The sequence below is a fragment of the Mustela putorius genome, unplaced genomic scaffold (assembly GCF_011764305.1).
Source record: "Mustela putorius furo isolate JIRA1106 unplaced genomic scaffold, ASM1176430v1.1 tig00003846_pilon_pilon_pilon, whole genome shotgun sequence".
NCBI classification, from domain to species: domain Eukaryota; kingdom Metazoa; phylum Chordata; class Mammalia; order Carnivora; family Mustelidae; genus Mustela; species Mustela putorius.
In genome coordinates, this window is record NW_025421999.1 from 9673151 (window position 1) to 9689610 (window position 16460).

A 16460-nucleotide genomic window follows, 5' to 3' on the forward strand; every position below is an offset into this window, starting at 1 on the left:
TTTTATGAACTGATTTATCACCCAAACAATGTAACTACCCCACGGGGAAATGGTAGAATGGATGTGTAAATAGAACTACAATAAATAGTATGAACCATCAGTTAAGGGAAATATTAACTTAATTCACTCTTTCAAAATCACTGCTTTTTACTTCTATGTTTAGAAGAATTAACAAAAGGTAGTTATTTAAAATTCTATCTAGAATACACTGCATCCAGCTATTTATCTTATCAGTTCTTCTCCCTCTACTGGCTGAATCTTTCCATTACCACAAAAGTGCGGCTCTTTATCCTATATGTAAAAAAACAAACAACCAAAAAATAAAACAACAACAAAACCCTCTTCACCTTAGTTTTTTTTGTTTGTTTGTTTTGTTTTTTTTTTTAATTGTCAGAAGACCTCTTTATTAGTAAAAAAGAGAAATTGAAAACAGAGAACAGTATGAACACTCAGGTACCCATCTCCTGGACTTAACTGATGTTATTAACATTTGTACACATTTGCTTCGTTTTTTAAAACAGTATTTTGAAGAGCATTATGCATACCATGGTATTTTACATCCAAATTGGTCAATATTTATCTTGCAAAAGTAAGGAGTTTTCTATGTGACCACAATAACATTATCACAGCTAACAAAATTACCAATAACTCCCTAATATCATGTAATACTCAGCCACTACTCAAATTTCCTCAGTTGTATTAGAAATGTCTTATTCAACTGATTCTTCAAACCAAAATTCAACCAAAAAGCCATCTTATCTTTTCAATCTCTTCACCTTAGTTTTACCTCCAAAATTTCCTCCTTATTTCTGCTTTTCATTTATCAAAACTCCTCAAAATAATTATCCATATAAACAATTTTAATTTCTCTTCCTCCATAGTTTTCTAAACCATTCCAATAAAAGAGTCGTCCTGGCTCTTATTAAGGTTATTAATAACCTGTATGTCTCCAAATCCAACGGTCAATTTGAATTCCACATTTTACTTGACCTATGAGGAACTTTTGATTTGGATGAACTTTCTATATTTCTGTATTTCTTTCATGAAATATTTGCTTTACTTGGTTTCCAGGATACCATAATCTGTTTTTTTTTTTTCCCCTTACAAATTCAGTAGTTTCTTATTTTCCTTTAGTGGTGTTCTCATGTCTGTTTGTGTATTAATACAAAAAGACCTGGAATGTCTTTGTTTTTTTCTATCCACGCTAGCATCTTGGTGACCTCATACAATTTAATGGTTCTAAATGCCATCTACATGGTGAAAACTCCCAAATATATACATCAATAATTTGGTATTCTCACATTAGTCATAGTTTCATATAGGTAACAATCTATTAGATATGTCCATTTAACTAAGTGGAATCTCAAACTTACTATCCTTAACTTACTCCAAGTTTGCCTCTTGATATCCCATGCAGAGATTGGCCTGATATTCCCTCAAAATATGGGGCCATTCCATTTTTTTAATTATTCATGGCAAAAACTTTGGTAACGTTTTTTATTAGATGTAGAGGCTCCAAATTCCCATTTTTTTAATTCAGAATTTGCTGAACCTCTTTGTGTCCACTGATAAAGTGAAAAAAAAAAAACTTTTAACTAATATTTTGCTTAACATTATCTCCTTTCCCCAGATGCTAAACATGCCTTCTATTGTCTAATAAAAGTGGGTAATAGGGTTAAAAAACAATTAATGAGGGCTTTGGTTTTAAAATGAACTTTTCCATTTACAATATAAACTGCCTCTTCAAGAGAGGCTAATAAAAATATGCCTTAGAATTCAGTTACTAAAAAACTATAAATTTGTTTACTTTTTCAAAATCTTATTCATAGAAATCATTAAAACAAACTGCTCCAGTAGTTTCTATCATCAACTGAAAAAGTCAATGAACTATTTTTTAATGCTTGGTTCCATTCCCCAAATCATGCAATCAGCTTGCTCTTTCCCTAGTACACTTATGTAATTGTTTTAGTTAAAAGCCTACAGTTTATATGTTAGACAATTAAATGACACAAAGATGGATTGCTCTAAGCAACCATTCATGGTAATTGAAACAGTGTCATTTGCAGCATGTACAGACTATTGGAGAAGTTTGAGCTCTGGGTGCACAACCTACTCTTCACCCTTTGTAGAAAAATTACCTGGTTCCTCAGAGTATATTGTCTTCTCTATATTATCTTGTGATTTTTATTTTCCATGAAAGCATGATGAATGCATTATATATAAATTCCCAGTCCTTCTAGTAAATGCAGGGCAGAGTCATTAATTAAAGTGTGACCATTCTGGTCTATAAAGTATAGCTCCAACCAAACAGGCAGATGTTACCTGCTTCATTTCTCTTTGTTCCAGAAGGTGACAAGAAATATAATTAACCTTTCTCTCACTGTGTCTGTACAAATTTATATCTCCTTTATAATACACCAAAACACACATGCACACACTAGTATATGTTGTAAGCCAAATAATTACATGATCAAATCAATGCACTGGTGTGATATTATAAATGTAATCTTCATTTGAAAAATATATTATTAAATTCTACCAGTACAAATATCTGATATTCCAACAAGTATATTTTAATATATGCAATATATTAACATTAAACAACAAGGAAGAATTTAGTACTTATGAAAGTTGCTAAAAAGGAGTAAATTATGCATTTAAATACACTTAAGAAATATTTTTAGTGACTTAGGTAAACAGTTGAAATAAGCAAAAATTCCAAGTGTTATGTTTTTTTTCTGGTTCAGAGGTGAATAATTGCCAATCAGATTTCTCCCTGTGGTTTTATGACTGTTTTTACCTACACATTAGCCAGATTCTACTAATAAAAATAACTGTATCACATTCCATTATTATATAGAATTCTAACAAACTAAATGAATATTAGATCTGAATAATTTTAAACAGAAAATGTTAGCCATGCTATTTGTATTGAAAATAACAGTAGCTCTTTTAATCATTGAAAACCAGATACTATTTAACACAAGGAAATAAAATAGTGGATTTTAGCTCTGTGATACTTATTCCAACGTTAAATTCTATTGTAATTCTAATGAAAATGAACTATATTAAACTTTGGCCCAGAAATTATGACATTATATAATTTTATAGGAATTCTTTTTCTTTCCTTTTGCATTCAAAGCTATATCATTTTAATGATGCATGAGAGAGTGAGACAGAGTGAGAATGTCTGTGGAAATAGAACCTTCAAATCAACTGCAGGGTTGTATTATTCTCCCTAAAATAGATAGAATGTGAATCTGGAATAGTTTTTCAGTTTTTCCCAAGTTTAGCAATGAATTTTTAAATCCTAATAATCTTGTTGGATGAGCTCTTCATATCCTGGAGGGAAAGAATATTAAGTACCTTCTATTAATAAAGCAAATTGTTTATGTATAGCTTACTTAACAATTGAATATAAAATAAGTATACTTCTTGGGATAGTCTTGAAGCAGTTGAGACACTAGATCCAATTCTATGAGTTGTTATCCTAAATGGATCTACTATAATGAATGGTCAGTTCTGTAAAATGTCAATCCTAGATAATAGTATATCAATGATTAATGGCAGAAATCTATCTAACTGGCAGTTTTACAGAGTTTTAATGATTTTATTAAAGAAATAATAATGATCTGGTTCAACTTTTATTTTCATCTATTCTTTTAGAAAAATTGATGCCTCTCTTAACCTTCTATAGTTTTATTTTTATAATACAGTTTTACTTACTCATCTAGTCCGTTTTAAGAATATGGCAACTCTAAATTTTGACATAAGCATTAGGTAGTTATTCTATCCATGTCTTAATCATTTCAGACTGCTGTTAGAGTACCATGGTTGGGGTGGCTTAGAAACAACAGAAATTTACTTCTTGTAGTTTTGGAGGCTGGAAGTTGGAGATCAGAGTGCCACTCTTATTAGGTCTGGAGAGCACCCCTTCTGGCTTGCAGACCACTCCCTGTGTCCTTCCATGGTGGGAGGATGAGAAAGCTCTCCAGGGTCTCTTTTAGAAGGGTGCTGATCATATCATGAAAGCTTCACCTTCATGATGTAATTACATCCTAAAGGCCTTACTTTCCAATACCATCACATTGAGGGTTAGAATCTCAACATATAAATTTTGGGAGACACACATTCAGTCCATAACAAACCATAATGAGTTGTATCTTTGTAAGTATTGATTAATAAAAATATGACCCTTACTTCCTTAACTCAATGTTAGAAATAAATACGCCCTGATTCTCCTGTTGAAATCTTGGGAGAAATTAGGCTATCTCCCATATGCGTGTTTCTGATGGACACAAGTGAAGAGTTCTATGGCATAAAAGGGTGAACCAACCATAAATTGCTTGCTTGGTACTTTAAGACATAACTCGGGTTTTCTCTGAAAACAATGTCTAAAAGAGAAGCTTGAGCATAAGCAAATCAAAGTCTAAGAAGGGCCATCAGTATAACCTTTTTTTTCTCACCACCTCCTTCCTAGGGGATTTTTTAGGCTTCAGATCAAATTAAGTTAAAGGGATATGTAATTATTCCATTTCTCTTTCCCATCGTTGCCTATAGCCACCCCTTTTTTAGGTGGATTTTACAAGTTACAATTTATTTGATACATGAAAGTGGGCTCTAAAAAAATTGAAATGTGAAAAACAACTGCTCATGTCTCATGAGCCAACTTTTTAAAATTTGAAACTACAAAAAAAATTGTTTTTGAAATTCCATGGATAATCTCTGGTTGTTCTCACCCTTCTTCTTCATCCTAACACCACATAGATACCCACTGCATTGGTTTTATTGATTTACATGTATGTCTCTTTCACTAATTTACAAACTTTCATCAAAAGGATCTTTTCTTTAGTTATCTTTGTTTCAAACCCCCCACCCCTTCCAAAACCATTGTGATTAGCAGATGAAGGGTACCCAGTAAATTTTAATAAAAAATAAATGATGAAAAATTTTTTCTAACTTATCCTATAATTTAATTTTGGTACTTTCTTATGGAGCATTTAACACCCTTATGCATGGGTGCCATTTTAATATCTCAGGATCTGTTTCTATTGATAGGAAATAAGCCTTTCACTGAATAAATACTGGTTTAGAAGCTGAAACAAACTTTGAAGCAGCTCATTGTGATCTATTAGATACCAGAAAATGGAATTACTTCAGTCTTATTTATCATGTGATTTTAAGTTAGAGTGAAATCTAGTGGAAAAATCAAATGATTAAGAATTTTCAGGTTTAGGATTCTATTGAATAATCAAATAGTTATTGTTTTTCTATATGGTTTTTCCATGTTAATAGCATTCTCCCAATTGCTTAAATAAAATGGTTAATTTGATTAAGACAAGTGCCTAGAGTATACATTGTTTTAGCATATGAAAAATTTTTGATATATAGTGATGAAAACTACTTGATGGAAATATAATTGGCCTCTTGAAATAACTTTACTTATACTCAGCCCATTTCATGCAGAAAAACATATCATTACAGAATAACTGTGTCAAACTATTTGAAACATTACTTGAAAGTTGCTTTTGTGGAATCATTCAAAGTTTTTTTTCACTATTACTTTTATAGCTAGATAGAAGTTAAATTTTGGAGTCCAAATAATGATAGTAGGGAATTTTAATAATGTTTCCAGCCCTCAATATTCCTGACCACAAACTTCTAGAAATAAAAGTGAAAATGCTGCAGTTTTCATATTGTGAGAGAACTATGTAAAAGAAACTGTGGAAGTAAGAATGTACTTTCTGTTTGTAAAGTAGGGGATGTTAGGTTTGTCAACAACAAACACAGCTTGCTGTTCAATATAATAGTTGAATATGATTGTATCGTTATTTTGAAATATGCTTCTGTCTTTGTGTATATTTCTTTTGTATTCATTACCAAAGGCTAAATATTGTTTGAATGGCCTTGAAGCTATGGTCATTTATATCTTGTGGGAACAGGCCTTTAGAGACTACAAGTGTATCAAACTTCAGTGAAGAAGGAAAAAATTTCCTAATCTCATACACAGTTCTGTATTTCCAAGGGCAATCAGATAAAACATTTGTGACCTTCCATCTTTATTTTTAAAAATGAACCATGATTGAAACATTTATATATAATACATTCTTTAGAAGAGACCTTGCTGATAACAGGGTTTTCAAAGATTGATGCTCAGAATAAAAACTATTTTGACCTTCAATTCCTAACTTCACAATACCTTTGAAAAAGATATCTTGGAAATTTCAATAAAAACCTTAAAAACCATATTTAATATATAACATATGTTGACTGGGCATATTGTTTTATTATAATAACAATCTTGAATAAAAACTGTACAGGTTCAATATCTGCAATTACGATTTACTTTGGTAAAATGTGTGGTCACAGACAGAATAGGCAGACAGCCAAACTTTAAGGATGCAACAAAGCACAACTTCAGCATTGTGCTGGGCAGAAGTACAGCCTACTGAGAAATGACAGAGGCAGAAGAAAGTCCAGCAGAGAGAGACAGCAATCAGAAAGAGGCCAGAATTTTATGGAATAAAGGTTTTGGGCAAATTCCAGGTCTATAACAGTCACAGATGATCCAGAATATGAAATTAAGCAAACTTATGTGTTTTTAGAAGGAAAGAAACTGTGATTCCAATTTCTTCAAATTAAATAAATTGAAATAGCCTTATATTATGAGTGAAAAAGGAAAATTCTGTGTATATGCTATAAAAATCTTCATTACCAAGCCAATTTTCTTAAACATGGAAAAGTGTAACTTTTTACCATTGTTATTGTTTCTCAAGCTTGAGAATCAGATAGCTGCTTAATCTTATTATATATCAACTATGACCAACCATATTTTGAAGGCCATGATTACTAGTCGGTATGAAAGGTGGTACAGGTCATAAATTCCTAGATTTGAGTGTCAATCAAGGCCAAGGTCAATCTTTATTGCTTTCTAGACAATTCACTTGGAAGCAGATCAATTGTGGTGATCGCCATGATGGTAAACCTCATGTAAGGAAACTGCCAAATTCATAGCCTTGATTGAGGGAATGTCTCAAAGGGTTCCCTGGGAGTAAGTAGTTAGGTTTTTGATCAGATGGAAGTGCCACCTTGGTAACAGCTGAGTGAATATGAAATGGTCCATCAACCCAAGGTAGAGAATTTATGGGCTTGGCAGTGGGCTGCTTGGCAAAGCCATCTTGGCAAAGCATTGCTTGGCAAGATGGCTTTGCAAAACAGAGATGGTAGTTTTAATTGGGCCAGTCTCATTCTTTTCAAAACGTAAATTGGAGATAGAACGAGAAAGAGAGGAGAGAGCTGATAGTGGAGAAGACTGGGTAGAGACAGAAATAGCTTCTGAAAATGTAGCTGCAACCCAGCAGTGACTAAGCCACATGCTGCTAAGAGGTCGAGAACACAATCTAGACTTTGGATCGGTTTTAAAATTGTTTGGGCTTTTTTGTTTTGTTTTGTTTTGTTATGTTTTGTTTTAGAAAGAGAGTACGTACAGAAGTGGGAGAAAGGGCAGAAGGAGAGGGAAAGAGAGAATCCTCAGGCAGAATCCCCACTGAGCAGGAAGCCTGACAGGGGCTCTTTCCCAGGACCCTGGGAGCATGACCCGAGCCTGACCTGAAACCTAGATTCAGCCACTTAACCAACTGGGCCACATGGGCACACATAAATGGTTTGGTCTTTTAGCTGAAACGCTATCTTCCTGTCCTCACAAATTCCATGAAATTCCTATTGCCAACAAAACCCTGTCAGTTGGGTTATTAGAGTGCCTATCTCTTTTTTATAACATTATTCTTACTTTCCTTAAATCCCATTACTGTTTTTAGGACCCATTTTAACACACAAGAACTTTCCATTTTCTTCATAGGCATTTCATAACCTTACCTAAACTCTATCTTCTATAGTGCATAATGAATATCAGCCACTCAAACATTCCCAGTAATTAAACTTTTATACAATCGAAATACATTATGAAAATTCAATGCTTTTCCAGTTTATAAGACTTTAATTTTCACACATACTATTTTCTTTGCTCTGTACAACATCTGTAATGAGAGTAGAGAGTGTGTTGATTCTTCAACATAATAAGGTCAGAGAGATTAAGGATATACAAAGAAAATATGCTACCCCAAGGATATAAACACAGAGTTTGTAACTCCAAATCCAAATCTGTTTTTTAAAAGACTTTATTTATTTACTTGAGAGAGAGTGAGAAATAGAAAGAGAGAGATCAGGGGGAGAGAGAGAAACAGACTCTCTCCACTGAGCAAGGAGCCTGACATGGGGCTAGATCCCAGGACCCTGAGATCATGACCTGAGCAGAAGGCAGCCACTTTACTGACTGAGCCACCCAGGTGCCTGTCCAAGTCCAAATCTAATATTCCTTCCCATATACCACAGTTCACAAAATAACATAAAATATATGTTTAAATTTACATATTTAGAACTTAACAAGGAAAAGCTTTCAATTAGTCAATTGCTTATGAATCTTATTTTCTTATCTGTCTATGGCAAACAAAAATTAAATTGCATTGAAGCTAGTTTAATGATTTCAGAGACACTACGTGTTTAGGGTATAAAAACTGTTTATATCAACTAACTTTTAGATATCTAAGACACAAGGAAAACTAAAGCATTCCTTTAAGCACAAAACTAGTAGTGCAAATGAAATTAGAGAATGATCAATTTTTTAATTATAACATACATACATATATATCCAAATGATTAGATGAAGAAATTTTAATAGTAGTTTTGGGAACAAATTTCTTGATCATTGTAGAAAATTTTATAGCTTATATTAATAATGAAAATATTTGATGTGCTTATCATTTGTGGTGGACTGAATGTGTTCCCACCCTTTAAATTCATATGTTGCAACCCTAACCTCCAATGGGATGGTATTAGTAGGCCTTTAGGAAGTAGTTATATCATGAGGATGGAGCCCTCATGAATTAGATTTGGGTCTTTTATATAAGAGACAGACATGCTCGTGCAGTCTCTTACACCCTGCATCTCCCTCTCTCTCTCTCTGCCATATGAGAATACAAGGAGAAAATGGCCAACTGTAAGGCAGGACAGTGCACTCTCCCCAGATACCAGAATTGGTAGTGCCTTGATCTTAGCTTGTGAGAAGTAAATACTTTTTTTTTTAAGCCACCCAGTCTATGGTCTTTGTTTTAGACACCTAACCGACTGAGACATCCATCATCTCATCTGTTCACCTACACAGTCCTTTCTCTTTAGAAAGGGAGAAATGTTAAGATGTAAGTATTATAAAAGAAGATATATAGAACCATGGCTTCCCAAGAAAGGTCATAAGGGCTTTCCCCACCTTATATGTCTTAAGAAATTTCCATCTGTCCCTTTCATGATATTCAAATATTATGCCTAGCACAAAAATGCAAAATCAACATAAGCCCCTTGTCATTCCATTCTACCTCTTTACACATGTGTTTTCTTGTGGGCAGTTGTTCAAACAACCCTTCTACACATAAATTCTAGAGAAAAAAACTGCAGGATAAAATTTTCCAGAACTCATAAATTTCCTCTAGGAATTTTAGGTATTTTATGGTGAGATGATCATGTTAGGCAGTTAGTTAGGCATGAGCGAGGAGGGATAAAGAGGTGCTGGCCACACCCTCAGTGCCATCCCTAAAGGTTAACAGCCTTAGAGCCACCTCTAAGGGCTAACCATACAGGAAAGGCCTAACCACAGAGCTGGTTCAAAAGCCACAGAGGGCTCTCTGCTCAGCAGGGAGCCTGCTTCCCTCTCTCTCTCTCTCTGCCTGCCTTTCTGCCTACTTGTGATCTCTCTCTGTCAAATAAATAAATAAAATTAAAAAAAAAAAAAGCCACAGAGGACTTTTAAGAGCTGAGCATATGCACAAAAGGTACAACTTGCCTTTAAGTACATTTTTTTTTAAAGATTTTATTTATTTGCCAGAAAGAGAGAGAGCACAAGCAAGGGAGTTGAAGGCAGAGGTAGAGGAAGAAGCAGGTTTCCTATTGAGGAAAGAACCAGATGTGGGATTCGATTCCAGGATGCTGGGATCATGATCAGAGTCAAACGCAGCTGCTCAACCAACTGAGCCCCTCAAGTGTTCCTGCCCTTAAATACTTTTATCTTAAAGTTACAACAAAAGCTCATTAGAGACTCATAAATATGCAATACATAAATAAATACAATTATAACAGAATGCATCATGGGTAGGCACAAGAACAGAGGCCAAAATGTTATAGAGCCACCAGCTGTCAATCAAAAATGTCAATCAAAGCCGAATGCCCATGTACACAAAGCAGTCTTAAAAAGATGCCGCTAGGGGGCGCCAGGGTGGCTCAGTGGGTTAAAGCCTCTGCCTTTGGCTCAGGTCACCATCCCAGAATCCTGGGATCCAGTTCTGCATCGGGCTCTCTACTCAGCAGGGAGCCTGCTTCCTCCTCTCTCTCTGCCTGCCTCTAGGCCTATTTGTGATCTCTGTCTGTCAAATAAATAAATAAAATCTTTAAAAAAAAAAAAAGATGACGCTAGGCTATGCCTGGGTGGCTCAGTTGGTTAAGCCACTGCCTTCCGCTCAGGTCATGATTCCAGGGTCTGGGATCGAGTCCTGCATCAGGCTCCTTGCTCAGCAGGGAGCTTGTTTCTCTCTCCACCTCTGCCTACTTGCATCTCTCTCTCTCTCTCTGACAAACAAATAAATAAATAAAATCTTTTTAAAAATTAAAAAAAAAAAAAGATGCAGCTAGAATTTCTGGAGGCTATTCCCACTTTTGCTCCAGCAGTGGCCCGCTTTCACCTTTGAAAGTGTAGTATCTTATCTACTCGATAAACTCATCTCGCCATTCTGGTCTTGGGTCTTCAGTTCTTTGGTATATCTGGGACAAGAATTGAGCCACCTGGGAACAATCACACCAAGGATAAGGGGATAGATACAAATCTTGATGCTGCTTAAGTTTTCATCTGGACCCTTCCCTTGTGAGTATAACTAACCTTGCATTCTGTAAACTATCTTCCAATGAAAACCTTATTAATTCAGTGTATGAGTATCAATCCTTATTTATTTTAGTGAGGTTTGGTTTCTAAAATGACCACTATATGATTGGGAGCTAATGGTATTTTACATACACATTCCTATTTTCAATTCTGAAACCCTGAAATTCTGAGATTCATTGAAATGTTCTTGCAGGACTTTTCATGTGGGTGAAAGAAACTAGATCCACAGAACTTGGTTATTTTTTGAATGTGAATCTGTATTACCATCTTATGAGATTCATTGAGATTTAAGGAGTTACATTTATTTATTTACTTGCTTATTATTTCATTCATTTTTAAATAATTTACATTTATTTATTTATTTTTTTAAGTGGGTATTTTTATTTATTTGTACTTAAACCTATCCACCAACCAGCCAAACTGGTACTATTATCATACATTAAAATACAAAACATCTTTCTACAAATACTAGAATTAACAGTTCTAGAAAAACCTCACAAGGGGCAGAGGAAATCAATGAAGGACATTGTAGTTTTACCCTTCACCATTAAAAACTAAGGTTGGTAACAAGAAAGCCTCACAATCTCAGAATATACCATTATCCTTCATCACATGTCTTTGTATCTTTACTTCCTATTCTTGAGGTTAGATTCTAAAGCCTGAAGATACCCACAGTAGGACCGTATCCAGTTAGCTACAGCCAGAAACACCTGTTCCATGTTGTGCACAACCAATGCTACTGAGAGCTTTGACTCCAATCGTACCCCCTCAATAGATACAGTAAGAATAATGGGAAATACAATATTAAGGCAAAGAAGCAGGACTCTAAAAGACAAAGCCTAGGAGATGTGACACAGCCATCGCCCAAACCAAGATCGAGTAATGCCCGTCGTCACATATCTTCAGGCTGGATGTTCACAGAGTAATTTGGGAACAAATCCATGATTTTGCTGGGTACTAAAATACTTAGTGGACTGCTGTATTACACTATAGCTTTCCCCAGAAGTTTCTAAGAGGGACTCCAAATCGCTGACGGAATTTTGCTGGAACTGGATCTGGGGCTGCAGGGATTCCTCTCCACAGCTGTGGAGCTGGCTGTTCCAAGCTTGGGGGCACCAGGTCTGACTGGTCCAGGAGTGGTTGCTCCAAGACTGGCCGTTCCAGGAGTGGTTGCTCCAAGATTGGCTGTTCCAGGTCTGGTTGCTCCATATTGGAAGGTTTGCAGAAGTGTTCATCAGGTGTCCCTGGTGGTAGGAGTAGAAGGCTGGGTATTCCGTGGCTGCTGTGCTGTTCTGAGTCACACTCTTGCTCTCCTTTGGCCAGTGGTTTTTCTGCCACCTCTTACATTTCATTCTCTGGTTCTGGAACCAGGTCTTCACCTGCTTATAGCTAAGGTTCAGAATGTTGGAAAGTTCTTGCATCTGCTGGAGGCTGAGTTATTTCTGCCTCTGAAATCGATCATTGAGGACATAGAGTTGGGTCTGAAAGAACACGGTCCTGATCTGTTTCTTGCCCTGGGCTGTGTCTTCATTCCTCCCCATTCTCTCCTTTGCAGAAGTGGGTGGTAGTTTCATCTTGGGACTGGTGGAGGAATCGGGGCTGTCCTGAACAAGCAGATCCATGGAGGAAGGAAGAGGAGAGACGGACTCCATGTGGAGCGTCTTAGCAGATGACATTTGTAGGAATGTGTAATTTTCTTCAGGCCTGCAAACCTCAAGCATTGGAGAAGAGTCCCTAGACCCGGGTGGTCTGGGGCCAGGCAGGCACTGGGGCAGAGTGGGATCCTCACTCATGTTGGGGAGTTGAGGGTAGGGAGGGGGAAAGAGCAAGATTGTAAGGAAGGCCCAGGCTTCTGGATCCAGGTGGAAGAGCCGGGAGAAACAGAAAGACGTCCAGGTGTAAGAGTATGAGAAAGACAGAATGAAGGAGGTCACCCCCAAAAGGGCAAGAGCCAAGCAGCCCAATGGAGTCCTAAATAACTTACGTTTTAAATACTTTGGGTTTCTTGATGAACTTTAGAGAAAACAGAAAAACAATGACAGTTTAATTTGTCTGATACATTTTAGCTGAATGGTTTTCTCATTGTTTTTGACTCCATTCTGATCAGTATTGCCATGTATGCATTGCAGAATTAAGTATAAGTCACTTGTTTTCGCATGATAACAAAATATTACTTTCTATTGAAGAATAATTTAATGGAAGATAAGAAGGTCTCTGTGTGAAAGAAAACTGTTTTAAAGTTTCCTGTCAGGATGTTTGGTATTTTCGGATTGGTTTGCTAGCTCTGCATATATAAGATCTCTGCAGTAGCTTTCAGGGAAGAAATAGCAGTGTTAGCGAATTGTAAATCCACTAAAGAAAACAAACCAGATTTCATTCTGTGTTGTATTATAAAAACTCCTCCGCAATATTATATAAAATGCAAATCTGACCCAATTCAGTTCACCACATATCTTTATTTAAAATGATTATTTTCCTTATAAACAAATATATAGAAAAAATGAGAAAACAATAGAATAAGAAAATAAAAAGCAAAGGAGAAGACTGAATAAGAAATGAATCTGTTTCATCAATCTATTTCTCTGTCTTGTTCTTGGTTTAATTGTTCTCTTCTAAAGCAACATTAAGACTGCTCTTATTGATTCCATCTTGGGAGATTACTCAATGTCTCTGTCTAGGTAGTTAGGTATTTTGGATGTTGTTCACAAGTTCTGTCTGAAACATGCTCATTTTTCATTGTAGCCTTTTCATAGGAAGGTTTATTGACCTAAATTTAAGGTTTCATTGAATATATTCGTCTTTCTTTCTACTCTCTGATATCACTTTGTTAACCTCCTTTTCCCCTCACTTTCTGGCAAATCCTTTTCCTCTAGCTCATTTATTCTTATTTTCTTCACTGTATTGAGTGTGTGTGTGCCTATGTACTGCTACTGAGAGTGAGAATGACTGAATTTTTTAACATCATCACTAGGAACATAGTATTCTACTCTTCATATGTTAGGAAAAAGAAAGCGAAATCTTTATTTTATGCTTATTACTATTTCTTTATGGTAGCATTTCTGCATTGAATGGCTTGGGAATAAAAAAATTTGTGTCCGAGTTGGAAGCGCTCAATGAGATATGGCTTTTCTTCTTTGAAGTTAAAAGAAATATTTCATCACCAACTTTTGCTTCAAGTGCTTTCTGTAAATTCACCAGGTATAACTTTGAGCTGAAGTCAAGTATATAGGACTGGAATCTCAGTTGTTTAACACTGTTTTTCTCTCAACTTGAGAGAAGCCTTTAAGAGCCCCAATAATATTTCTTTATTTTATGCTTCATTTTCTGTATACTATGCATATAAAAACTAAAATATTTGTCATCTCAAATCCTTTTTTAAGTGAGGAGAAAAAAAGAGGATAATTTGAGACCATTTTTTTTTAAATGACTGGGTTATTACCTAGTTGATTCTCTTATGCAAAGCATATACATCTAGGGAATAACCGTATCAGCATGGAATAAATCAGTGTACTGTGTAAGCTTGTCTATTGTATTAATTTGCTTTATATTGTATTTCACAAAGGAAATATTCAAGTTATTCATTGACTACAGATACAGATATCAATTAAAATTATTTGATAAAAACTCTGTCACTGAAATGTTCAGAGAAAATTAGATACAAGTTTGAGTGGTTGTGGTAGTATAAGCTAATGACTATTAGTGTCTCAGAGGCCTCAATATCAGACATAGGAAATTAACTGTATGTGGAGCTACATAATCCAGTCATGTTTTCAGTCCATTACTGTATCACGTTATTGCAAAGATGAAACAGAGAAGACAAGGGAAGAGGAAGAGTTGAAGATTCTTTAAAATTAGAAGATAAAGCACGCAACTGTTAAGATCCTGACAGAAGAGAGAAGGCACACTCAAATATTTTAATTAATAAGGGGAATGATAAATAGTGATGGAATCCGTATTGACTTAAGGGAACCAGTAAGGCTTGGTGGTGCCCTCAGCAACAGTCTGACAAAACCACTGATAATATATTTAAGTGATTAAATATTTCCAATGTGTCAAAATCACAGAAATAGCTGAGTGCATAAGAAGGAGTGATAGGGATCATCAAGCACAAATCTTATTGTAATGGACAACATGAAAATATTTCCAAATCCAATGCATTCTACATCAGTTTTAATTATTATAATATTCTTTTTTATGGTTTGCTGAAATTTCTCCTGATATAACTTCTACTCTGCTCCTACTTCTGCCCTTTGGAGACCAAATGAATTATTTTGTACTCCAGATAGGAAAAATATATGTAGAAATATTTATTCCAGAGTCAAATACTTGAGGATTTAAGCCATATTTAAACTAAAATCAAGTTTGAAGGATGTAATAGTGTTCCAACCATTTCCCCTTATTGGATTTGGGAAGTTCATTTGCACACCATCTCCTCTACTGTTGCTATAAACGTCCCACACACCTAGTTAAGGTCACTTCTTATATTTGACACTTCGGACTGTGGTAGAAATTACTTCGACACTTATTTTCATCTCTTGTGTATCTTTCAGCTTCTCTCTCTACTAGACTATTTCCACCAGACAGCAAACATACTGCTATTTCTATGCATTAATATATATGAAATACTTTGTCTCCCGTTTCCAACTTCAACTAAGACTCTTTTAGTTTCATTAGCTTGAGATAAAAAATCACTGAAATAAATGTCCATGACACTGTCTCCCATTCTCTCTCTCTCTCTCTCTCAAACACACATTCCGTATCTCATTGAGCGCTTCCAACTCGGACACTCTGAGCAGAGAGCCTGATGCGGGGCCTGATCCCAGGACCCTGGGATCATGACCTGAGCTGAAGGCAGAGGCTTTAACCCACTGAGCCACCCAGGTGCCCAGAGTCTCATGTTTCTTGACTAAAAATCACAAGCAGCATTTATCAAAGCTAATCTTACATTCTTTCTTTTGAAACTTTTGCTTAACATACAAGTTCCCATATCTTGTCTTTCCTCTCTCTTTCTCTACCCCCTTTCCTAATTGTTTTGACTTAGTTTCCATACTGAGTCGTCTTCATATTCCAGCCTCTAAATGATTGAAAGCTCTAGGGCTTCATCCCTGAACAATTCCTTTGGGTGTTTAAATAACATCTTAAACTTAATATACCCGGAACTAATTCCCAATGTTCACTAACACCAAAATTATCCCTCTTTCAACTAATTTCCAGTTTCAGAAAAACAGACTATATCTTGCTGTAGCTAACGTACTCCAAGTCATCTATAACTCTTCACTGTCTCACAATCTATGTCTACCTTTTAGTTCTATCAGTTATGACAAATTATACATTTACCAAATACTTGAGCATCAGTAATACGGATTTTCATCTTTTTAGGCTTTAATGCTATTTTCTTTGCTGCTTACTACCCAAACACTAAGTTAGTGTTTTCCATTTGGATTGTTGTTATGACACCCTAGGGGCCACCTGGGTGGCT

At 35.5% G+C, this 16460-nt stretch overlaps 1 protein-coding gene across 1 annotated transcript; it reads right to left on the bottom strand.

The window, feature by feature from the left end:
• Window positions 1-11873: 11873 nt before the first annotated feature.
• On the bottom strand, window positions 11874-12711 carry LOC101688428 (homeobox protein NANOG-like). Its single transcript, XM_045063126.1, is given in 2 exon segments — window positions 11874-11924; window positions 11926-12711. Coding segments are annotated over 2 exon segments (828 nt in total). The 5' UTR covers window positions 12703-12711.
• Between the last annotated feature and the right edge of the window lie 3749 nt (window positions 12712-16460).